The 25933-nt window shown below is 30.7% G+C and overlaps 4 protein-coding genes across 5 annotated transcripts; all 4 read left to right on the top strand.

The window, feature by feature from the left end:
* Positions 1–3955: 3955 nt before the first annotated feature.
* On the top strand, positions 3956–8297 carry LOC100789313 (isopentenyl-diphosphate Delta-isomerase II-like). Its single transcript, NM_001255206.3, has 6 exons — positions 3956–4284; positions 5519–5574; positions 6473–6564; positions 7027–7129; positions 7229–7366; positions 7755–8297. Exons 1-6 carry the CDS (start codon positions 4022–4024, stop codon positions 8006–8008), a joined length of 906 nt encoding a protein of 301 aa, NP_001242135.2. The 5' UTR covers positions 3956–4021; the 3' UTR covers positions 8009–8297.
* A 1436-nt stretch (positions 8298–9733) lies between these two features.
* LOC100500691 (putative 4-hydroxy-4-methyl-2-oxoglutarate aldolase 1) lies at positions 9734–12339 on the top strand. 2 transcript variants are annotated; one of them, XM_014770200.3, is made up of 3 exons: positions 9741–9907; positions 10048–10083; positions 11180–12269. In XM_014770200.3, the coding sequence occupies exon 3, from the start codon at positions 11193–11195 to the stop codon at positions 11691–11693; it is 501 nt and encodes a 166-aa protein (XP_014625686.1). In that variant the 5' UTR covers positions 9741–9907; positions 10048–10083; positions 11180–11192; the 3' UTR covers positions 11694–12269. The 2 variants fall into 2 exon arrangements, with proteins under 2 accessions (NP_001238048.2, XP_014625686.1); NM_001251119.2 differs by lacking the exon at positions 10048–10083 and having other exon boundaries at positions 9734–9907; positions 11180–12339.
* A 1647-nt stretch (positions 12340–13986) lies between these two features.
* LOC100788783 (seipin-1) lies at positions 13987–16152 on the top strand. Its single transcript, XM_003552397.3, has 2 exons — positions 13987–14673; positions 15311–16152. The coding sequence occupies exons 1-2, from the start codon at positions 14032–14034 to the stop codon at positions 16004–16006; spliced, it is 1338 nt and encodes a 445-aa protein (XP_003552445.1). The 5' UTR covers positions 13987–14031; the 3' UTR covers positions 16007–16152.
* A 5156-nt stretch (positions 16153–21308) lies between these two features.
* On the top strand, positions 21309–25356 carry LOC100800211 (WRKY transcription factor SUSIBA2). The gene is made up of 5 exons (XM_014770297.3): positions 21309–21753; positions 22033–22221; positions 22680–23560; positions 23647–23808; positions 24460–25356. Exons 1-5 carry the CDS (start codon positions 21493–21495, stop codon positions 25199–25201), a joined length of 2235 nt encoding a protein of 744 aa, XP_014625783.1. The 5' UTR covers positions 21309–21492; the 3' UTR covers positions 25202–25356.
* The last annotated feature ends 577 nt before the right edge of the window (positions 25357–25933 follow it).

The following is a 25933-nucleotide window of genomic DNA, read 5'->3' as shown; positions in this document are numbered from 1 at the left end:
TTTCAGCTTTTAAAAATAATTAATTAAAAAAGAATAAAATTTAATTAAAATCAAGAACCATTTCACGTAACTTTTCACAAAATTAATTATTTTTAAAAAAATATTTGTATAATTTAAAACAAATACATACATTATTACGTACACTAGCTTAAATGTAGCTTACTTATTGTATCCTTGTTACTGAATATAAGATTTTTTTTTTATAAAAATATTGTTTATTCTTTTAATAAGATATTTTTCAAGTTATGTTAAGTATTAATTATTTTTTTAAAAAATATCAGTAATTAATTTACAATATAAATTAATAAGATGAATTTTTTTTATAAGAATCAAAGAAAAAGACTAATACACATTAATTAATTAATTAAGTATAAAGTAAAAAGTCAAAAGAATGATTAGTACCAATCATTTTAAAAATAATTTTGAAAAAAATAATACAAATTGCTCATAAATTTAAAGATAAATTACAAATGATTCTCCTAAAGTTTAAGAAAATTACACATAATTTTCATCTTTTTGTAAAATCTATACATGACTACCTAAAGATTAAAGAAATTATACATGTCTCATTTCTATCTTAAAAACCTACACAAACCTCTAAATGTTATCTAAACATTTGACAATAACAAGTAAATTGGTAATTTTAATTAAAAAAGACTAAAATATATTTTTATGTTCATAAATATGAAAATATTCAAAACCTATAAAAAATTGTCTAATTTTTATTTTCACAAAATTTAAATATATTACTTTTTGATTCAGAGTTAGTTTAATGTTATTTGAACTTACATCCAAACTTTTATGTATGTTGTTACAGAAAATGTTAGATTTTTTAACTTTTTTACATTAGTCATACATATAACTGATGTAAAAAAGTCAAAAAATCTAGTTTCTATAACAACATACATGCAAGTTCTAATAACTTGAACCTAGTTTTGGGCCAAAAATTAGCATATTTAAATTTTGCAATGATGAAAATTAGACAAAAAAATTGTGACAAAATTTTAAATATTTTTATATTTATGAGAACGAAAATCATATTTTAACATTTTTAATGAAAATTATTGCTATTGTCAAATGTCTAAACCATATTTTGGGAGTTTTTTTATGTTTTAAAAATAGAAGAAAGACGTATGTAATTTTCTTAGTGTAATTTACTTTAAATCTAATACTGCAAACTAAATTAACCATATTTTTTAAAAAAAATGTGAATTAATTAAAAATCTTATATTTAGGAATAATGATAATATATATATATATATATATAGATAAAAAAATATGGTAGACTAATTTTTTAATAATTATTAAAATATATCTAAATAAATAAAAAAAGTCGTGTTATATGTCTACTTCAATTAGTTAAACATAATGTGTGGGTTATTGTGAATCTTCAATATTTATTTTTTATTTTTATAGATAAAAAATATATATATTTAATAAGTAGATAAATATTATATTTATTAAATTTCTTTAATAGTTTGATTTTACAGGAAATTTCTTTAACAGACATAAATACTATATAAATTAATACAATTAAATATTTAAATTTTTTGATTTGTAAAAAAAAATATAAAAAGTTTACAATAAACTCTTACTCCATGTTCAATCAAGTGAATTTGGGCATTAAATACATACATTAAAATATTTTCTGGTTTGTGTGCTTATTTTTTTTCTTTCTAAAATGTAAGAAAAAGCTAATCTCGTTTCATGCAAGGAAAATTTACTGTCCAGCATTTTCTTTGTTTTTGGTTGGAGAACTTCAGTACTTAGAGGCTGTATTTAGTCTCAACTAATATGTTTATTAAGCCTTGAAAAATTAAAATTAAAATTAGTCATATTATTTTTGGGTATAAGGGGAAAACAAAAAAACCAAAACAGAAATTACATCCTTAGAAATTAAATTAGTCATCATCTAATACAATTTTACCATATAAAAAGTTCCACAAAAAAAATTGCTCGAGAATAATTAGTAAATAATCATGCTATAGAATACAGATGGATTTTGCATGAAATTCATGAATGCCGAGTTGCTTCTTAACCATACATATTGGTGGGACCATACAAAGATATTTGTACAACACAAAAATACTCTTTTTTTTTTATGTAACAATACCAAAATACTGAATTAACATGAAAACAAAAGTAAATATAGTATAAATTTGAGATTGGATTAGTGGTAGTTTTTTTTTTTTTAAGTAACATGTATAATGTCACAAGTTCTAATTTCAAATTGACTATTACACACAAAAAAGTAAGTATAAAATTTGATTTATACTTTATTTTTCATACAATTATACTCTTTTTTTTATAATATAAATTCTAAACTATAAATAATAGACTATTTTATTTAAATATATTTTTAATTTCCGTAATTTTTCTATTTTGAGTTAGAGGAGTTCGTAACCATTAGATATTGGTCTTTAGAGAACCACTTGAAACCAAAATACAAACATGTCAAAATGAAATAAATTGTAGTAATTTTAAAATTAGATATATTCAAAACTAAATTTTCACAACATAAAGACAAAAATTTAAATTAAAAAAAAACTAAGAATATATTTTAATCATAATTATCTCTTTCCCTATCAATTTAAAACACACGTCATTATTAAAAATTAATGCCATGACTTTCCAACTATACAATATATATTATAGCTATGATGAACTAGACATCAAAGTAAATTTTTAACTTTTTTTATTATTTGACGGTTTAGTAAGTTTTTTTAATAGTTTATAGTATTTTTTAAAACGTTAATTTATATTTTTTTTTATATATTTTTTTATTCTTAATATTTATTAATTATTTTTATTACTCTTTTTAAATAAATTTAATTTTATTATATTTATGTCATTTTATACTTTTTAACTATTTTAACAACTAATTTTATCAAATATTTATAATTTAATAAGCTAATTTTAACTTATAATGGAACTAACTTACAACTAATTTTTCCAACATAACCATATATATTACTATACTATGTAACGATGGCTTTCAAGTCAACATTTTGAATATTAAGTCAACATTTTGAATAGACTTTACTTAATTTTTAAAGATTTCTTTTGGTCATGTCCAAAACCATTTGAAAACCACTAAAATTGAATGATTATTTTAAAAAATAATATAAACTTAACCAAACAAACAGCAATTGACATCAACACCTCCATTCCATTAACTGCCTTCTATTTAACTATCCAGATTCACGATGAGCTGAAACCACACTTGAAAGGTACAAAATGGGATTTGGCAAATTTGATCAGAAATCAAGCAAATGTTTCCCTGGGAGTGGGTAACGCATTGAAACAAAAAAAAAAACTCAATCATAAACCACAAATTACATATAAAAAGAAACTCCAATAGAAGAGATTTGATTCTCATTATTATCATTCTACACATAAAATATAAAATTGTTTTTTTTTATCATTCAGAAAAATAAAGAAAACAAATACTAATTCCTATCAAAAGAAATTCGCATGGCATCAACTACTAGGGCACTATAGATAGCTCTAGGGCAAAATTCCCAAATAAGAAGAGAAACATTTAAAGAGGTTGACTTGCAAGGTCTTACTAACAGACCATGAATAAGACTGATGAGATATCCATGGGGATTAAACATTTAAACTTCTTTTAACACATTAAAATGCGAAATATTTACTAATATTATTAATAATTAATTTTTATAAAAGAAATTGATTAATATTTTTTTTACTCATACTTTTTTATTCACAAAATTCAAATTTCACACTAATATTAATATGTGCTGGTATATTACTGACTATTCAACAATGTACAGAAAATACGACTATTAAAGTAGTAGTACTGTATCATTTAATAATTATTATTTAAAGTAATAAAATATTTAAACAATAACAATAGTAATATTATTTGAAGGCAAAATATTTGACCTTTGACTTGATTAGTTACTATATAAATATGTATGTATACGTTGAAGACATGAACCGGGGGGTAAGAAATTAATAAAGTTAAAGGTTCAGGAACGAACGAAAAGGAAATCCAAAGATGGCACATTCCTCGATCGTCGTTACTCTGAGCCAGAACTTGTTTAAAAGGAACCTCACCTGTGTAAAAATTCACGCTCATTCTCCTTCTTCTTCTTTCGGATCTCGTTCTCTTTCTCTTCCTTCCTTCTCCTTCTCTCAGAGAACAACTCCTCTCTCTCTCACCGCCTCCTTCTCCTCTCACACCGCCATGGGCGAGACTTCCGCTCCCGCCGCTGATGCCGGCATGGACGCCGTCCAGCGCCGTCTCATGTTCGAAGACGAGTCCGTTCCTCTCCCTCTTCATTCGTTTTTCAATTACTTATGTGTCTGATTCTTCTAATTCGCGTTTTCTGTGGTTTTGTTTTGCGTGTTTGTTTGTTTGTTTGTTGATTGATTGATTAATCGATTGATCTCTGGCTGTTGAGAATGGAAATGCGCCTGTGTCTGCGTGTCTTTTTTTTGTTACTCTGCATTTTCTGTTGTGTCTGTTTCACGTGCCGAGGTAGTCAAAGTGTTAATTGTTTGACTATTTTGTATCCGGTGCTTAATCATGGCATAAAGTATTCAAATGTTGAATTTTCAAACCGTAGGCTGCTTGTTGTTGTTAGGTGTCTCAAACAGACAAATACTGCGGCTACTTTTTTTTTTTTAGCATTACTCTTGAAAAATTGCAGCCTTGCAGGTAATAGTTTTAACTTTTGAGGGTCTTTTTTAAGGGATGACACTCCCGTCTAAGGCAGGGAAACACTTACATTTACGTCGTCTCAAGGAGACGAGTGAGACTCAAATTTGCAACCAGTCACATGCAAGACCCTGTATTGTTCTACTCGACAAACCCCTTGGGGTTATTAAGGGTCTCTTTCTAATGAAGTTTTTGGATAAAAAATTGGAGCAGATGGGGTTGAATCAATTAGGCCATAAAGATGTTCCTGAGCCAACATCAACATGAAGTGCTAATGCAGTGTCTGGCCTTAGCACTTCAGGTGTGGCTTTTACTGCATTGATGCGAGCTTCTTGCAATTGATTCAGGAAAAAAATGTCAAGCATTAATTTCGGTTAAAGTATTGATTTGCAAGATGAATTAGGGTTAAATCAGACTGATTAGGAAATTTCTTACCCGGCTTCTGTTTTTGTTTTTTTAATTGTTCATTGAATCTCTTTGGTGCTGGTTCTGCCGTTGTCATTCATAACCATGAATGATTTCAGGATGAACTGCTATTTAATAACTTTGGGTTTTTCAGTTTGTTTGTTTAAATGCTTTTGCTCTATTGAACCTATTTCCGATTCTTTATAGGCTACTTTTGAAGTTGAGCTTTTGTATCTCTGGTGTTTTTATATCATAGATTTAGAAATTGAGCTTTGGAGTATCTGGTGTTTCTGTAATGGGTTTTCTTTCTTGATTCTCATGTACAACTTTTTCTTGGATAAGGCTTCTTTAAAGTGAGTGTGTTTGCAATGTATTATTTCTTTTTTCTTGCCTTGAATTGTAATTGTTTTGGTTTTGGAACTTCTGCAGATGCATTTTGGTGGATGAGAATGACCGTGTGGTTGGTCATGATTCCAAATACAATTGTAAGTGGACTTTTGATTTTTTTGAAATTTTTAGTTTGCAATTGCAAGGACTCACATTATTTGGTGTTAAAATAATTGTTTCAATTTTTTTTTTTACTTCAATAAATTATGAATTGTGTTTTTCTTGAAAGTGTATGTTTTTCTGATTTAGGTGTTTGTAAAAGTTGATGTTAAAATATATCTGGGATTTACCATCTTTAAATTTTCTCGGCCGACTCCTAATATGATATGATTTGAGAAAAAAATATGTTAACATTGTGGTTCATCATGTAATGTTGTAATGTCCATGTTTGTAAATCTCTTCCTGTGATTAAAGGGAGTAAAATTTAAATTTTATATTTATACTATATAGATCGGTTTGTCATGATTATGTTTTACTATTAATTATGGTTTTGGATTTAATTACTGGCTATGCAGTATTTTATTTTGTTTTTTTTTTTTTTCAGTTCCCTGGCATGCACACACATGGAAGCATATCAAGTGAGAGCATACTCCAGTGAGAGAGACTAATCTTGACCATGTAGTTATAAATTCATGGTTAAGACTAGCTCCTCTCATGCTTTTGCTTGATATGCCTGCCCCCTACATACATAATGAACAGTCATCAATGAGAAACATAATGAAATTAGTAATTTATAATGTACTTGAGAGTTAAGCTGTTATTTTAATGCAAACAAACTACTAAATATCAATGATGCAAGCCTAAAAGAGCTGCAAATAAAATTTGGTATGCACCATAGATTAATAGTATAGATTTTGGCTTCCTAAAGCAAATCCTCTGGAAATTTTGAACATTTTTCTTTAGATATCAAGTTTTCGTTTTCTGTTGTTATTGTGCTCCTCCGTTCTGCCTACGGACCTGGTTAATTTATTATTTGAGCTTTAATAATTTTATTAGGTCACTTGATGGAAAAGATTGAAGCTGAGAATTTGCTGCATAGAGCTTTCAGTGTATTCCTGTTCAACTCTAAGTATGAGTTGCTTCTTCAGGTAAGTTTCTTCGTTGATATTTTTTTGGCTTCATCATAAGCCTGTAGTTTACATCTTGTTTTAATGTAAACCTATTGATTTCAAAAGCATCAAGTAAACTTGGAACCTCTTTTATAATCTCACCTCTTTGTTCTTGTAGATAAAATTTGTTCGTAACAAAATAAGGTCATAGTATTTAGTATTTGTTTTGTTACTAGTTATAATTATTAATTTTTAGTTCTTGTAACACCTTCATTATGACTTTACATTGAACTATTTAATTGTGAGCAACATTGTAACATTTAATTGCCACATGTTTAAATTGTTATTGTTGTTAATATTCACCTTATTGCTTCTCTCTCTCTCTCTCCTGGGATGACTATTTGGTGGAAATTTCTCTATGTATCATGTGTATTTTCATGTCTTGGACTCGTGCTTTAATTTGGTCTCTTTGACTGAGATTCCTTGTTCTTTATGATGAAGCAACGATCTGCAACCAAGGTAACATTCCCTCTTGTGTGGACAAACACCTGTTGCAGCCATCCACTGTACCGTGAATCTGAGCTTATTGATGAGAATGCCCTTGGTATATACTGTGTACCTTTTATATTTGTTCAAACAACTATATCAATCTACTTTGTCATTGCTGCTTTTTGTTTACTTTCCCCCCACTTTGTATGACCAGGAGTAAGAAATGCAGCTCAGAGGAAGCTTTTGGATGAGCTTGGTATTGTTGCTGAAGATGTACCAGTTGATCAGTTCACCCCATTGGGTCGCATTCTTTACAAGGCACCTTCTGATGGCAAATGGGGAGAGCATGAACGTGAGCCAATTTAATTGATTTCTAGTTTTACAGCAAGCTTATTTTGTTGTATAACCAACTAGGGTTAATTCACACTAATTTAAGGAATGCAAACATAAATCTGGGCACACACCATTAATAGCTCTTTCAGTTCTATTTGGGGCATTTGTTTTAGTAAATTACACAGACACCCTTTGAGATTTCTGCAGATTGCACATGATACCTCTCCTTTTTTTATTGCTACACTAATCCTTTGATTGTTTGTAAAACATTGCACATACACTTCTTATACATTACACTAACCCCGCTTAACTGCTAATTCTATCTGGATGTTTTCTTGTATGTTTATGGTTGTGGAAGAGGAATGTTTAGTATTGACAACTTTTCTTTATCCGTTCCTTGATTGCAGTGGACTATCTGCTTTTCATTGTCCGGGATGTTAACGTGAACCCCAATCCTGACGAAGTGGCTGATATCAAATATGTGAACTGCGATCAGTTGAAGGAGCTGTTGAGGAAAGCTGATGCAGGTGAGGAAGGTCTGAAGCTATCGCCATGGTTCAGACTTGTTGTGGACAATTTCTTGTTCAAATGGTGGGACCATCTTGAGCGAGGAACTCTTGGGGAGGTCACTGACATGAAGACCATTCACAAGTTGACATAAAACTCAGAGGACCTTCCTGCATCCATGTAATGAAGAAGGGTAGCTGTATTCCGACCCAATAAGAACGAAACTGAACCTATTTTGAGAAGAATTTTCGGAGCAGTAGCCCCATAGGATATTGTTGATCTTTTTGTTATTTGATGATAGCTAGAACAATAAACGTATGGCTGTTTAAATTAGAAGAATTTTTTGTTGAAAATTTCGGATTCTGGGATGCAGGCAAGTTTATCAGAATAAGATGTTAGAGATTTGAATCAATTTTATCATGGTGGCGATGTTTGTTAGTGGATTTTTATTTAGTACTAAAGAAAAAATAATTAGGGATCGTTTGTCTCCAAAACATAGGATCATCGTATCCCGTGATCACGTGTGAAGGTACAGAAATATAGATCCTCTTTTCACAGCAAAGCATGAGTAGACTGCATAAAAGAAAAACATTTGTGTAGTGACCTTTCCGATTCATGTAATAAATAATGAATTGATCGGCCACTAAATAATCCCATAGCATAGCTGATGATGCCTATATGCTATATGTCACTAAATTAATGAATTGATCAAAGTAATACAAATCAAATAATTAAATACTAATAGTAATAAAATTAGCCAGCGAGCTTCTTTTCCTTTTATGATTCGTTGGTTTTTCTCCAAGTTTATCGCCACCAATCATTCTAACAAGTGTTTTTCTTCAAGCTACTAGTTCCGTGACTATATTCTTTAATTTTGCAGTCATAAAAAAAATAGTTAAATTTGTTTAGAATTACATTATTTTTTTATAATTATTCTTAAATTTGTTGAAACTAAATACATAATTTTCTGTTAATAAATTAATGTGCAAAGAGAAAATAATAGTTATAAAATTATCTTTCCGAATTCTCATTAGAGAGAAAATATTCCATTTACAACAATTTATTAATTAAAAATATTTTAATGAAAGTGTAAAAGATAATTGAATTAGCACATCAAAGTCCTATATATAAAAAGAGGTAGTATTAATTTTGTCCAAAATGTCAACTAGATTTATTCTCAATTAATGGCCAATTCATGCATGGTCCACGCTTCCTATGTATGTGACCCGCCGACCCATTTGTGATATTTTGTAGTGACTCGTGACGAGGACAAATACGAGAAAATGTCAAAATATCCGTGCTTGGCAATTTATTGAATCCACTGGTATGCTCGAATTTGAATAGTAATTCTTTATAGAAGAGTTATACAACGTATTTTTAAATTGTCATGATTCATTGTCTTCTTTAATCTTTAATTATAAATACAAGGGATAAAGATAACCAAAAGGAAAGAAAATAGTGTGGGAAAATGAGAATTTCACATAATAATAATATACATAACCTAGTAGAATTAATACTTAAATAGTTAAGGTGTGTTTGGTTTATATTTTTATTTTTTGTTTTAATTTTTTGAAAATTATTTTTATTTTTAAAAGATTAGAATTCTGAAAATATGTTTTGTTCAGAATGAAATGTATTTTTAAATTTACTTAAAATTAGATTTCATACCACCGTCACATTCTCAGTTAAGAATACTGATAACACTAAATTTGATTGTTTCTGATTGTTTGTGGGTTTGAGAAAATATTTTTATTAAAAATTAAAAAAAAAATCTAACTAAAAATATTTTCATCATCATTTTTTATTTTTAATGAAAATAAAAAAAATAAACAAACCAAAGATCCTAATTTAAGAATGAGAACCGTTCATAAGTGAGAGCCATTTAGTTTTGATGATGTGATTTCTCTCACTATTATCATCAACTATCAAATTATATTTGCAGTGGAGAAGGAAAGAATATCTATCTCTCATTCTCTCGTGCCTCAACGCTTTTTTAACTCCTTTCGCTTTTCCATTCCAACCTCTTTCACACTTCAGATCTGTTTCTTCATCGGTATGTCTCCTCTTCCTTCTCTTCATTTTCCGATTCATCTTCAATCTCAATCGCTCGATCGCTCTCGTGATTTTCGATTCGTGTTTCTATCATTAGATTTTTCAAGTACTTGCTTGATCCGTGTTTGATTCTGTTTTCAGAAATTTTGAATTGGATGCTTAGGCCTACGCTCCACCGTACGATCTTGAGCACTTAGCCACATTGATCCTTCTTTGTTCGTTTTATTTAGGATTGTAGCTAATTAGCTGTTTGATTTTCTCTCTCTCTCTCTCTCTCTAGGTTTGGCCGTCGATTAATATCTACGAATTTTTCACTTTAGTTTCGATTTTTTTTTCATATAAAAGGATACTAATCGTGGAGCATGAGCTCTGTAATGAACACTAAGACATCAATTACAAGCTCGACTGGTATTCATTCACCTTTGAGAAACAAATTAGTATCTAGTGCCTTTATTCGCAGAAAATGACTAATTTGATGAATACAATTGGAATGATGTTATATAGGAAATTGTTACTTTCTATTATTATTAATGTATCTTCATTTTAATTTCTAATAGAGACCTTCTATTTTTTATTTGTTAACAAGTGTAGCAGGACTCCCAATTCTGTTACTTTAATTGAGAAAGGATCTTCTTAATAAGTGTGTTATGAGCACTGATTGAAATGTATTTAATAAAAAGTTCACTATATTCTGTTAAATGTTTCTAATTACTTGAAAAATATAGGTTTTATTAATGAATATTTTCTTTTTCAATAAAACTTAAACATTTGTTTTTTCTGTGCAATGGCCATAAAAAAATGACACTATAGTAAAAAAAAATTGTCTCTTGGATGCTGTTCTCATGGTAAATAATAGTAGTTCCCGAAGCTTTTGTTTTTAACTGTGCCGAGTAGTGTCTTGTAGTCCATATAGCCAACCTGACTTAGTGAGATATCAAACTTTATTATTGTTGTTGTTGTTAATGATATATTTGTTACAACTTTGTGGTGGTGTCATTTTTCAGTATTTCGCTCCTCAAGAGTGAGGAAATGTACAAGTTAAGAAAATAAGGATGTATGTATCTATGGTAGGCTTAAAACAAGTTACATTTACATACTTTAATTCTTATTTACTAACCTTAAAGGAGCCATTTTTTTGTCAATTCGAGGAGTAGGGATAGAGCCATACCCATGGCACCCAAATATCTTAATATTCAATTTTATTCGTGAACCAGGATTGGTTTCCGTTTTTATGTACTGGTCTAAACACATCTAATGTTTTTGTTTTGTCCAGGTTGTTCAAGTAAATGGCCTTTGTCACCACTGCTGAAGTGTGTGATGCGAACCCACAGTTAATTTTGAGTGGGGAGCTTCGTGCCCTTCAGCCAGTTTTTCAGATTTATGGCCGTCGACAGGTTTTCTCTGGACCTATAGTTACCTTGAAGGTGTTTGAAGACAATGTTTTGGTTCGTGAGTTCCTTGAAGAGAAAGGCAATGGAAGAGTTCTAGTTGTTGATGGAGGCGCGAGTTTACGCTGCGCTATATTGGGTGGCAACCCTGTGGTACAAGCTCAAAACAATGGATGGGCAGGTATTATTGTGAATGGATGTATAAGAGATGTGGATGAGATCAATGGTTGTGATATTGGAGTGAGAGCCCTTGCTTCCCATCCCATGAAAGCCAATAAGAAAGGCATGGGAGAGAAGCAGGTCCCCATAAATATTGCTGGGACAAGGATCAGTGATGGGGAATGGCTCTATGCAGACACTGATGGAATTCTGATCTCTCGAACAGAGCTGTCTGTTTGATTTCAATTCATGAATACTTCATGTAAGGACTATATTTATGGGCAGCACACGACCTAGTATAGTGCAGTTCGGTACTTGTGTTCTTGACCCGGTTCCTTGCTTCCACAAAATTATAACCGATAAAATCCCCTTGATAATGAAAGTATGTTGGAATGTTTGTCCATTTCATACCAACATTATCTGTGTTGTAGCTTGTTTTAATGGTTGTCTGTTACTAAGTTTGGAGAGATATAAGTCAAAAGTGCAAAGTATACACATATCCATATTTTGACCAAATGATCTTATTGTAGTTTGCTGTAAGATGTTTCGGTCTAGAGACCGGAAGCAGGAAAGATCTATCTTGTGCTTTAAATTTGGTTGGAAACGTCTCTCCTTGTCTTTTTTTTTTTTCCTTCCAAATAGCAGCAGCAGCATAAGGATATTAACTGATGTAGACACTAAAACTCATGTATTTCTCTCCTTTGTATTTTTTAGATTTATCTGTATCGATTATTATTAGCCGACCCCACCTAGTGGGATAAGGCGTTGTTGTTGTTGTTGTATCTGTATCGATTATTATACTAAAATTCTACTGCATCGGTTTGTTTGCTTACGTAAAAGTACCCTCCTTTAATAAAGTAAAACTACCTGATTGAAGGGCATGCATAAAAAAAAAACCTTGTTGAAGGGTGGATTTGGCAATGTGGTGGTGAATATGAGGCAACGTGATGCTTCCTGTAACTACTTGGACATGGACAAGGTCAGTTATGAAGCTTTTTTGCAAGTTTTTATCAATGCAGATTAAATATTTAAATTTGGCTCTCCACAACTTGTGGGGTTTGAACCATTTTTTTATTCACTGCTCAGTCCTTTTACATGGTTTGCCATCCATTGTGGTTTGTACACCTCTGTTAAACTCCTAACCAGTTCGTGTGCCTAATTCATATACTGTGTATAGGACTAGAGATCGTTGATCAATTTGATTAATCTCACAAGAGGTGTCAAAATCATATTAAAGATGGTAAAAGAAACCAATCGTCTATTCAGAGTCTCAGACTGAAAAGAGTTTAGATAAGTGCCCTTTACAAAAATCCACCAAAACAAAATGCGTTTGGGTCTTATGTTCTTACAATACAATAAAAAAGAAAAGAAAAGAAATGGTGTTGATAAATCCAATCAACGGCGTCTCTCCATCACCCACTTTCAACACAACCTTCTTTTCTGATCCATGCCTTCCTCCACATACATTCTCTACTTTCACCATCGCGCGTAACAAGCTCAACTCGCCAGGTGTTTGATCAAATGCCTAAGAATAATCTAGTTTCTTGGAGCTCCATGGTTGGCGCTTGCTCTCAAAATTGGTTCTTCTGTGATAGAGTATCATTGTTTTCAAAGATGTTGAACCGTGGAATTGCACCTGACAGACAGGCTGCCAATGGGTATGCAGAGATAAAATGAAAATGATGAAGCTGTTTGTGGGTAAGTGAAGGAATTGAACTTGCGTTTTATAGATTAGTGCAAAATGCTACTTTGAGAATGTATGCAGATGTGGGAGAATGGAATTGTTGATAATATTATGCAGAGTCTGGCGTGTCCTACAAGAGAAGAGCTTTTGTGATCACATGCAGGAAATGAATGTAATCTCATGGAGTATCATAAATTCAGGATATAGGATACATGGTCAAGCTAGCTAGAGGAACCTATTTAACCAGATGAAGACATAACTAAAACCAGACCATATAGCATTTGTAGTAGTGATGTGAAGGATGAACGAGCTTCAATTCCATGCATAGAAATTTTGCTATTATATCACTTCATCACGCCGCTTGAATACATATGACATATTTGATTGTTACTTCATGCATCTCCATATTTTGCTTCCTGCAACCTATTATACTATGAAAAGCTCAATCCGTAATGTAATTTTACATTACGAGTGAATTTTCCGTAATACAATGGGATAGAGGAAGTTTCACTCTTGACGGTAAAGTGAATTTTGTAATTGAAAAATAATTTTTTAATTAATAAGAATAAATTAAGAACGGTTACTTATTATTAACTCATCTACTCTAATAATAAATTATTAACTCATAAGCAACTTACTAAAACAACATATTATTAACTCATCTACTTTAATAATAAAAACTTATTAAGTATTATTGAAAATTATAAAACATCTACATAAATCAGGATCGATACCAGCAAAGGTCTAGCAGCAAGACAAATGTGCCAAAAAAGTAATGGCAAAACAAATGAAGCATGTTGAAGATGCTCTTATAAGTATCTAACATGTTCTCCCCATGCAGAATGCCACAACGCCATCTTGTTCTCATGCAGATGACACGTGTGCTGCTACACTATGCAACAATACAGCACCTTCTTGTGTCTATCCTTCCCTTCCAAGTTCCCAACTAGTCCTCATCTCTCTGAAACTACACTCCACTCCATCTCCATGGAGGAACACAAAAAAGAAGGGTTTTTTTTGCCCACACCAGTTGCAAAACTAATATCCTTTCAAACGGATTTGATCTATAATGGCCTGGTTTCTCTCTTTTCCCCTATCCACTCTCTTTTCTCCGTGGCTTCTGAGTCCTACCACCGTGCAGAGGAGACCAAAGACAGTGTTGAATCAGCAGTGCAACGTGCTCTTTCTCATCAAATCACTCATGGCAGCGCACTCTTGCTGAAGAAACTAGGACTTTGCTTTCTGAGTGTTGCGTATGTGTGCATGGTTATGATTTTGGCTCTCATTCTGGCTGCTGTGGTGGGTGTTGCTTTGGTTCGGTTGTGGGTGGAGGAACCCGTGTCTGTCAAGGATAATCTGCATTTTGATTACACTGAAGCTCACCCTACGGCTGTGTTTTCATTCAATGGAGTTAGAAGTTTAAAGGGTCACCTTAAGAAAAAGCACATAAGTGTCCCAGTTGGCCACTCGTTTTTCGCTTCTTTGGTCCTTGTGATGCCTGAATCTGACTTCAATAGGGAGCTTGGCGTGTTTCAGGTATGATTTTGTCTCTGAAAATTATTGAGTTGTTCATGTAATATCCTTTTTAATGAGAGGAGACTTGTATATAGTGTTGGTGTTGGTGTTGAATTTTAGATCTATCACTCTTTTATTATCCTATTCAATGTCCCTCTAATTGAAAAATAATACCTCAACAATATTAACAGAAACAAAATCTTTTTCCTTCAAAAGAAAATTTTCTGATAATAATATTTCATTTTTCACAATAAAACCAGACCTGCTTTATCGCAATTTCTTACTTAATTATTACTTTGTTGTCGTTAATTGCTAGTTGCTAAATGCTGATAAATAGTCCTAGCACTTATTCTTGCATAATCTTATGGTTTTGGACAAGTATTAAGAAAATCACAGCATCTGGTTCACTGGCTGGTTATATTCCGTTCTTAACTATGCCATAACTTAAACCATATAATATGGACTGAATATAAGTTCAAAGATATCATAGTTTGCTCTACCATTACTCAACTATAGGATTTGATTATTTTGCTTTATGTTTAAAATTGTGTCAACAAGGAGAGAATAGAAGGGAAAAAAAAAGAGACTTCATTGGTAGGATTGTGTACATGATCTCTAGGATGTGTTTCTTCAAGAGTTAATTAGAGACATTTTGCAGTTGACTGCAGAACTCCTATCTGTGAATGGAAATGTGATAGAAAAATCTAGCCAGCCATGCATGTTGAGGTTTAGAAGCTCACCAATTCGACTAGTCCGAACCTTTATGATGGGAGTGCCTCTGGTGCTGGGAATCTCAGGGGAGACTCAGAATATTAATGTGGATATACTGAAGCACAAAGAAGACTACAGAAGAAGCAATTCTATTAGGGTAACTCTGCATCCAAGAGCAGGAACATCATCTCTTCCACAGCTATACGAAGCCAAAATTGCGATAAACTCCCATTTGCCTTGGACTAAAGAGTTGGTTCGAAATTGGAAGTGGACATTTTATGTTTGGGTGTCCTTGTATGTCTACATTGTGCTACTTGTGTCTCTCCTATGTTGTTATAGGCCACTCATCTTTCTGGTGACACCAGAGTATTTCAGTGATCATAGGGTGAGTGAACTTACAAGAGAAGAACCTGGACAATTACAAGTTGAGGAATTAGGAGATGAAAGTGAGGTTTCTGAGTTGTTGAGGAAATGGAGAAGAAGCAGAAGCAAGAGAAAAACTGTACTAGCACATGGTGGTGTGCCAGAAACCATTGTTGGTTCATCAACATCCAGCATTAGCATGATGACTACTAGAGAAGATGTAACCAGTGTGGCTGTGGAAGATGAGGTTGAGGACTCTGAATCAGCGTGCATAGGTTAGAGAGGGTTAGTTTTACTTGCTCTGAAGAGGGATAATAAATTGGTCTTGAGTAAGTTTTTTATACTATGGTTGAGTATTATAATTATGTGAACTTTTGTAAGCTTCCATTGCATTTTATTATGGTTTGAACAAGTAACATTTTGCAATATCATGTCTCCTCAATATTGTGTATCTAGAAACATTGCATTACATATATAACATTTGGTTTCTGGGATTAGAATTAGAGAGTCCAGGGGAATAACATTCTGCAATGGATTTGGCTTTGAAGTTTCAATAGCTAATTATATTGAAGCTTCAATTGTTGACGTGTCAGAAAAATTGTTAAAGCTTGAGAACTTTGTGCAAATTTGAAGTTTCAATAAACTCTCTAAAATATATATATACACACTCCCTGCGGTCTTAATAAAAAGACACTTTGAAGATCAATCACACAAACCAATAAAAGGAATAAATTCAGTTGATTTTACTGAATTTTTTTTAAAATATTACTAATGTATCAATTTTGTTCTTATTATGTACCACTATTAATAAAAAAATACATATACTTAACTAAGTATATTTAATAAGGATAACTAATAAAAAATAAGATTAAATACTTAGTAAAATTTCTAATGTTAAACTATGTGTCTATGTGTTCAGCCACTCTCACCACTTGCTCATTGTCCATAGCAATAACCAACTCGTCTACAGCCCTACTAGCTAGCATGGTACATTAGTAAATGTTATCTAGAATTCTTAGAATATTTATTAAGAAATTAAAAGAAAAAATATTTTTATTAGTAAATGTTATCTAGTATTCTTAGAATATTTATTAAGAAATTAAAAGAAAAAATATTTTTATTGGGATGTTTATGATTTCTTTTACGTTTTTTATAATTTTTATAATAAATATTTTTTTATATCATATTTACATTTAGGTTAGTATATCCAAATATTAATTATGAATTAGTAAAAAATAATCAACATTATACTCTTTATGTTCTAAAATAAGTATTGGATTAGATTTTTTTAACGTAATATTTATTTATTTATATTAATATCTTTAATAAGTGTTATTTTAGTTTTTCGATGTTTTGAATAATTGTCATTTTAGTTTTTTGTTTTGTAAAATCATTATTCTTTTTTACTCTTCTTTATGTATTTATTACATCATATTAGAAAGTATATTTATCAGCAATGTCATATTTATGTTGGGGTTATATCCGATGATTAATTAATGACATAGTCCATAATGTTTACGATAATGATATATTATTAACGTTGTTATAAATAAAAACATTGATAGTTGTTACATTGATAATTAATACTCATATAAGAAATTTTAAAATATAAATAAATTTAGATTTATTTCACTTTTTAAGGAGACGATCACCAAAATATCCTTCATATAATTGAGCCACACTGATAGAGAGCTCAACCCAACCCCCCTAATTTAGATCTATTTTTACTTCTGTCCATTCGTTTATTTCGATACTTTTATGGGTAATGGTGCTTCATGCTTGTATTTTTTTTCTCCTAGTTTTTTATACTACTTCATTTTCTATATTTTTCATTATTAAGGTTATTATTATACGTGAATTAAGAAATATTTAATGAAATTAAAAATTATTATATTTAAACTAAAATGTTTTTACGTAATATTATCGTGATACTCTTTCTGTTTCAGAATATATGACTTTTTAGAGAAAAAAGAATATATTACGTTTTAGAGAAAAAAATTTATTTTAAAATATATGTCATTTTACAAAATTAATGTTATATCAAATATTTTTTTTCAAGGTTACTCTTAATAAATAATTAGAGCGAGTATTGCATAAAAAAAATAAAGGAATCATTAATTAGCTAGAAAGATAAGGGACATATTAAGAAGTTAATTAATATTTTTTTTGGAAATTTAAGAAATTAATTGTATTTTTTAATATTTGTGTAAAAATCTTAAACGTCATATGTTCTGAAATAGAGAGAGTATTTAATACTTACAACATTAATAATGGATATTTGAAAAAAAAATATTAACTAGACTTTGAAATTCTAAAACATAAATTGTTCTGAAAAAAAAACAAAAAGTTAAAATATAAAAAAGATATAGGAAGGTGATAATATATTTCTGTGATGGGATTAAAAAAAATCCCACTACATTAAAAAATAACTTTCTTAACCAGTGTAAATTAATACTTTCTTAAAATAGCATGAATTGTTTTTCTTCTTCAATATTGAAGACTAGAGTAATTGATTTATTGATAATCCAACATCATTTTTTTTTGCTAAATATACAATATTATTTTTACATTATGTTAGTAATAAGTTAAATGCTAAGAGTATTTTTTAAGAATATAAGTAATTTAGATTGAAAAATTAATAAAAAAATGTTAGACGAAATTAAACTTGAGATGTAATTTATTTAAAAATAAGATGAAAATATTAGTGCAATTTTTTTAACAACATGTGATTCTATCATTATTCAATGAAAAAATAAAGTTAATATTTGGAGAAAAATAAAATAAATTTAACATAAAAGTAAAAAATTAATTCAAGAATGTGATTAAAGGAAATATAAAATAAAATTTAAAATGAAATTAAGGAAATCTTAACATACACAAATAAAAGCAATTAAAGTTTGCATTTGAGAATAAAAAAATATGAAGATGAAAAAAATTAATAATTGACATTGAAAAATAACAAATTAAAATATAACAATAATAAATTTGATATTATAAGAAAAAATAGAAAATATAAGAAATTGATGTTCAGGTTTGATAAAACAATGTTAAACAAATAAACTTAATTTAAGAATATAAGTATAAGATATTTGATAGGAAAAAAGAAAATTTTTATATAAAAAGAAGATAAATTAAATTTAATATTTGGTGAAAATAATAAATTTTTAGCATAAAAGTAAAAAAAAAAACAATATGATTAAATGAAATTTGAAATTCCTACCATGGTCCTACACGACTCAAATAAAATGATCTGTTATCAATTATACATATGTGATTTGTACCACAGATAAAATTTAAAATTGAATAAAGGAAATATTAATGTAAACAAATATAAGCAATTAATTTTTAGATTTAGTAAAAAAAAATGAAATTTTATGTATATGGAAAAAATTTAAAACAGTTAATATTTTGACAATTAAAAATTAACATTAAATAATAAATAAGTTTTATAAAATATTAAAAAAATTAAATATTTCTAATATTTTCATGCATTGTATAGATTATTTTATATCCAAATAAAGAAACTGAAGATGGAATAAAATTTAAAACAATTAACACTTTGACAATTAAAAGTTAACAATAAATAATAATAAAGTTTTTCTAACATTGTAAAACATTCATGCATTGAATACATTATTTTTATCCGAATAAAAAACTGATTGTAAACTAAATTTAATCTATTTAAAATATTTTATAAAGGGTCATTAAATATTTTGAAATATTTAATTCTAAAATAATAATTATTTAACATTTCATATTGTCATTAATATTGGTCAATTTTTTTCCATGATATTAGTACAAAATTATCTCTCACCGAAAGTGATAAAAAATTTCCGTTGAGAACGTAAGCACATACATAAGTGGATATTTTTTTCTTTCGATATAATTTATTCTACATAAAGAATTAATCAACATTTCACTTAATTAAAGATACAAGTTACTATTGCTTTTACCAATCTTTTGTTGGTATTCAGTTTTATTTACATAGAATATATGAATATATATAATTAGTAATGATTTATATGGGTTGAGCATTTAATCACATTTTTTAAAACTTATTTTCTTCTTAATTTTTATTTTATATAAATCATGAATATTCTTAACGAGAGACACAATCATATGCGAGACACTAAAAAATCTCCCACTTAATGTTTAACGTCTCTTTCCTTCTTGATTTTCTTATTATATTAATTTTGGCAGAGAAACATTTTAATCTATTTCATTTTAGTTTTGGGTACTGCATTTTCATAAGATGATCAAGGTCAAATAATGAAAGCCTTTCCATTTCTGATCGTAAAAGAAGAAGTTGAGACACTGATAAGAATGCGTGACATTGAAGGAGATAAGACACAACTCATAATAACAGAAAATAAAATTGGTTAGGAAATAGAAAACAATAGCAGATTGAGATCTAATATAAGAATTTAGATCCGAAAATTACTGCTGATAGATTTCAGAACTGCAGCTAAATTTCGCAAAGCAGAAAAGTGCTGTTTTGAGGTAACACCAACTTGTGGCTGTGTTTGAATTCAGATTTTTTCACATGTCATTTATTCCGAAACTAATGTTTGCATTATGCTAATACTTCTCTCAATTAAGTTCAAATGTTTTGCTTAATTGACCCTAACCACCATTAATTTAATAAACAAAAATTAATTATGATTTCTCCTAACAATAATGCGTGTCACATTTTCCTACCTGAATATATGATGGAAAGTAACTTTACAATTTTTCTTATACTACCCAATTTATTAAAATTTAAATTGTACTACTATAAAATAACTTTTCATATTTAACCTTGATTTATTGTGTTACATGTACTCCCTCAGTCTCATTTTATACGACGGCTTAAGAAAAAGTCGTTTCATTTTAATTGTCATTTTACAATATTAATAAAACGTTAAATTTTTTCTTATTATATCTTTGAATATTTATTATGAAGTGAAAAATAAAAATAAATATGAATAAGAGAGAATCAAATTAATACAAAAGACACAAGATATATTAAGAAATTACTTCATTCGTCCCATTTTATATGACCTTTTAATAAAATATTGATTATTTTTTCTTACTATATTCTTAGCTGTTTATCGTAGAGTGAGAAAATAAAAAAATATATAATTACTAATACGAAAGACAAGATATACATTAAGAAATTTTACGAAATTTAAAATATTAATTATATTTCTTAATTTCTTTATTAAAACCTTATACGTCAAACAAAATGGGGCGAAGAGATACAAATGAAGGGACGCAAATGAAGGGATACAAAATAATTCTTATAAAATCTAAAATATTAATTGCATTTTTAAATTCTTGTGTTAAAACCATAAACGTAACTGTTCTACGGTATAAAGCATTAATTTAATTCATTTAATAATTAATGAAAAAAATAATTAATGAATATTCTTAATAATAACATTCATTGCATGTATTTTGCAAACTAAATTGACACTAATATGGTATTGTACTTAATCTTTATTTTATTCATTTATTACTTGTTGAACTTATCTTTTAGGCACAATGGACAAGAACATTGTGGATGCTATAAATATACAAAGTTTGTGGGAAATGGTGAGGTCTCATTTTTCTTTTGTATGTTGGTGTGTGAGGAAGCAAAAGATATCATTGCAGAAAATAATAAATTCAAATCCTCACTTTCATTGGTTCCAGCTCAACTGTCTTGGAGCTGATCCAAACCCCATCTTTGGAACATCATCATAGTCCAATTCCAATTATCAATTCTGATTCCTTCTTCTTTTCAAAATGGAACAAGACAACCTTAACAACAATTGTGATGAGGAAAACTTTGTGTCTGACTCGAGAGGAAGAAAAAGAAGCATTGCTGAGAGAAGGGGTTTCAATTCCAATGCTGCAAGAATCAACACAGCACTGTTTCGCACTGCAACAACTTCAACAACAACCCCTTCACCTTCCCCTGCTGTTCGATCACCTCGTCTCACCATTCCCCCGGGCATTAGTCCCACTGCCTTGCTTGACTCTCCCATCATGCTTCCAAATTCTCAGGTTTCTAACAAAACTTATTTTATGTAATGCAGTTCTTTAGATACTTTTTGGTGTTGTTTTTCCAATCAAATCTTAGAGTTTCTTCCTTGGTAATCCGTGGAATAAAGATTTGCATTTAAGATCATACATATGTAAAAACAAAAAACAAAAAATTCAATTTTGATTGGAGAACAGCATTAAGACACTGTGACTAAGGTTGGTCCTGTGTGATCACCCTTTTGGTCCTTGTTTTGAGATTTCTGATAAAAATTTGATCTTTTTTTATGATTGGGGTTATAGGCCATATCTCCCACCGTTGGCTCTTTCTTCACGCTGCCACTTCTCAGCCATGAAGGATCAATGCTCACAACTGAACAAGGGAATGTGGATGTGTCAACCGCATTTGATGTCGCCGCCTCTTTCAAATTCAAGCCTCGTGGACATTTGGATCCTAATCCTTTGCCTCCTTTCCCTGCTTCTCTAAATCAGGTACCCTTCTTCTTTGTGGTTGTTAATTGTTATTATTATTGTTATTACTATTAACCAATACAAAATGTAATTGTGTTGTGTTGTGCTGTGCTATTCCTGGCAGGGGCATGTAAGCAATTTTTATTAAATTGTTGATACCTATTTTTTTCACAGGCATGTGAATAATTTTTGTTAAACTGTCGATGCTTGCTGCTGCTGCTGATGCATTACTTCTGTAATCTATTCCTCCCTTTTTCAGTAGTTGATTTGAAGATTGAAAACCAAATTTCTCTCAGTTGGATGTAGAGAATAGGGTATAGAAGTTTGTTCAGTTAATTTTAAACAAATTTATACAAATATCAAGCCAAGCTTCTTGTGTCTAATTTTCGCAGATATTATCCTATATGTGAAATCTCTATTTAATTGAGTTATGTTTTTCTAACAATACTAGTGTAATTTGGTAACCTTGAACTCATTAGGTTTCTAGTCATTTCCACTCAGTAAAGGGAGAAAATAGAGAGAGCCACCTACTTGCTCAAGTTCAGCCACCATTAGATTTTTCATGCCAAGCAGATTTTTCAAAAGGCCATTCTGTGAAAAATAGTGAAGTGAATTCGTACAATGATATGAAAATGGTAAATGATGCGATTGTTAATGCCAATAATGTTGAGATGCCAATGTCTGGCTCTGAGGAAGTAAGTGATGAAAGCGCTATGCTGAAAAATGCTATCAATGGTGAGGATTTCGGAGGGCAACCTGCTTCAGAAGGAGAACAGAAAGAGGTATCCCATGCAACGGGAGCAGTAAGGACTTCAGAGGATGGCTATAATTGGAGGAAATATGGACAAAAACAGGTTAAAGGTAGTGAGTATCCCAGAAGCTATTATAAATGCACACAGCCTAATTGTCAGGTCAAGAAAAAGGTGGAACGATCCCATGACGGTCAAATAACGGAAATTATTTACAAGGGTGCTCATAACCATGCACAACCACACCCCGGACATCGAGCATCTTCACTTTCTACTGATGAGGTTTCAGACATGGCTGAAGACAGTACCTTAGCTAAAATTGAAGGTGGGTATGTCTGGAGAAATATTCAAACAGGATTAAAAGATACAAAACAAAGTTTTGATTGGAAGGCTGATGGACAGGAAAGGACATCATCAACTTCTGCTGTGACTGAGCTTTCAGATCCTATATCAACTAACAAAGCTAAATCTCTACGTATATTTGAATTGGAGGACACTCCAGAGCTTTCTTCTACACTTGCCAGTCATGATGATGATGAAGATGGGACCGCTCACGCACTTGTGTCGGCTGAAGACGAAGCTGAGAATGATGAATTGGAACCGAAAATAAGGTTTTATACTCTATCCTATGTTGTCTTTATGGTCATATCAAATGGAAAGACAACTAAAATGTTTCTGCATTAATTTGCTATTTCAGGAAGAAAGAGAGCTATGCAGTTGAACCAAATTTGCCCCCTACTAGGGCTGTTCGAGAGCCAAGAGTGGTTGTCCAAATTGAGAGTGATGTGGACATACTTGATGATGGTTACCGCTGGCGTAAGTATGGACAAAAGGTTGTCAAAGGAAATCCAAATCCTAGGTAATGATCTTGCCTTTCTTTCTGCACTTGCAGGCCTGTTTATATTTGTGCTAACTTGATTGAAAATTGAAATATAACTCTGATATAGTCTTTCTCTCTTTAATTAAATATTGTATAATAGTTTTGGGATATTGTACCCAATGGTGTCATGTGTCCAATGATAATGTGTGATTCATGTAGCCGACTGCACCTGGTAGGGATAAGGTTTTCGTTGCTGCTGCTGTTTTTGGGCTATTGTGCTTTCATATAAAGTTTCAAGTTTTCAACTATTTGTAGAGTTTTAATAGATTTAAGGAGATATGCATATGAATCAATTATACTAGATTTTTATTTCTTAATGTTGAACGCTGATATTTTTCTGTTTCTTGTTCGCTGCTCTTTTTGATAAGTACACAATTTTCATTCTAAAGTTGACAGTGTGCTTGTGTGATTTTGTTTATAGATATTTGTATCTGTTTATTATTCTATTCCATGTCTTCCTCATTGTTTATTTATTTGAACTGGTTTTTGTGTTCTAAGCATTTCAATGGTTTATTATTCTACAGATTGTGTTGATTCATTCTCTATATTTTTCATTCACTCAAGGTTTTCCTCATTAGGACTATGCTTGTAATTATATGCATTTAACATTTTCTCACGAATCTCTTCCAGGAGCTACTACAAATGTACAAGTACTGGATGTATGGTAAGGAAACATGTGGAAAGGGCTTCACACAATCTGAAATATGTCCTTACTACTTATGAGGGAAAGCATAACCATGAAGTGCCCACTGCTAGAACCAACAATCAGGTAAACTCAAGTGATGGTGGTTTACCTCCCAATGGTGCTAATGGACAAGTTTCTCTTACATTACCAGGGAATGCTGGCATTCCAAAGCCCGAAACTCATCAAACTCTTGGACATCATTTTGATAGAAAACCGGAATTCAGCGACGAGTTTCTCAGGCCTAGTTTGGTTGGAAGTTTCGGGAATGATATGAAGTTTCGGCCTTCTTCCCTTTGCCAAATGAAGTATCCTTCCTTGAATAACGCCATGCCATATGGCTCCTATGGACTGAACCCTGAACGTTGCACTGCCCCTCAAGCTGGATCCATTCCCTCCATGTTCCCTGATTTTCCAATGCCACTTCCATTGAATCTTCCCTCATCTGGAAATTTTTCAATTGCTGGACTGAATTTTAACCGTGTCAAGCCAATGAATCCGGACCAGTCTTTCCTTTCTGGGCAGCAGGTGAAGGACATTGATACAGGGTTCCTGAGGCCTAAACAGGAACAGAAGGATGATACTATGTACGGCTCGTGCATGCCCCCGCTAGATCATGCAAATGCTTCACTCACTTCTTCACCATCACCATCCATTTATCAACGCGTCATGCACAATTTCCCTTCATAATCTCCTTTTAATAGCTATTAGCAACAGCAGATTCTGATATTTTTTGTTTAGTATTCAAAGGTTTTTCGTTCTATTATATTATTGTTTCAGTTTTTTTTTCTTTTAATTTGTCAAACAAACTATGATGTCTTCATACAAATTGCATACCAATATCTGTAACTAGTTCTTGGTAAGTAAATTTCCTTAGTTCTATGACTGTTGTTTCAATTTGTTGGTTTTGTGGAGGAAATTATAAAAAACAGAGGAGAGAAGAGACACAATACGTATGTAGAGGAAATAGAATTATTCTATTCTAATTCAAATTGTTCTCAGCAGTGATACAATAAATAGCAAAAGATAAACTAATTAGATAACAAGATATTAGCAAAACAGAATATTAAAACTAACTTGCTCCTTAAAGATAAGGAATCACTTATTGACTAGGCTAATCCATTAAAACTGACTTACTCCTAAAATATAGGAAATCAACTTATTTACTAAATCCTATTTTAAAAATTGAAAAATAAAATATTATGCAGTTACAAAAGTATATCTTCAACACAATTTTTCTTACGAATTTATTGAAACAAAATATCAAATCCTTTACATACCAATATTTGTATCTGGTTATGGGCAGGTAATGTTATTAATTAAAAACATATGGTTCTTTAGAATGTCTCCCCTCTAAAAAATGCAGCTCCAGTCCCTCTGAGATTGTCCAAGTTATCTCCAAAAGTAGCTTTAAATCTTTAC

The sequence above is a fragment of the Glycine max genome, chromosome 18 (assembly GCF_000004515.6).
Source record: "Glycine max cultivar Williams 82 chromosome 18, Glycine_max_v4.0, whole genome shotgun sequence".
Lineage (NCBI taxonomy): Eukaryota > Viridiplantae > Streptophyta > Magnoliopsida > Fabales > Fabaceae > Glycine > Glycine max.
The sequence above is the reverse complement of the archived record's forward strand: the minus strand, read 5'-3'. Positions and strand labels throughout refer to the sequence as shown.

Coding starts and splice junctions, on each gene's coding strand:
- LOC100789313 (NM_001255206.3), top strand. CDS start 4,022: ATGGCACATTCCTCGATCGTCGTTACTCTGAGCCAGAACTTGTTTAAA. Junction 5,575..6,472: donor TCATGATTCCAAATACAATT/GTAAGTGGACTT, acceptor TAATTTTATTAG/GTCACTTGATGGAAAAGATT. Junction 6,565..7,026: donor AGTATGAGTTGCTTCTTCAG/GTAAGTTTCTTC, acceptor TTTATGATGAAG/CAACGATCTGCAACCAAGGT.
- LOC100788783 (XM_003552397.3), top strand. CDS start 14,032: ATGCAACAATACAGCACCTTCTTGTGTCTATCCTTCCCTTCCAAGTTC. Junction 14,674..15,310: donor GGGAGCTTGGCGTGTTTCAG/GTATGATTTTGT, acceptor GACATTTTGCAG/TTGACTGCAGAACTCCTATC.
- LOC100500691 (NM_001251119.2), top strand. CDS start 11,193: ATGGCCTTTGTCACCACTGCTGAAGTGTGTGATGCGAACCCACAGTTA.
- LOC100800211 (XM_014770297.3), top strand. CDS start 21,493: ATGGAACAAGACAACCTTAACAACAATTGTGATGAGGAAAACTTTGTG. Junction 21,754..22,032: donor TCATGCTTCCAAATTCTCAG/GTTTCTAACAAA, acceptor TTGGGGTTATAG/GCCATATCTCCCACCGTTGG. Junction 22,222..22,679: donor TCCCTGCTTCTCTAAATCAG/GTACCCTTCTTC, acceptor TGAACTCATTAG/GTTTCTAGTCATTTCCACTC.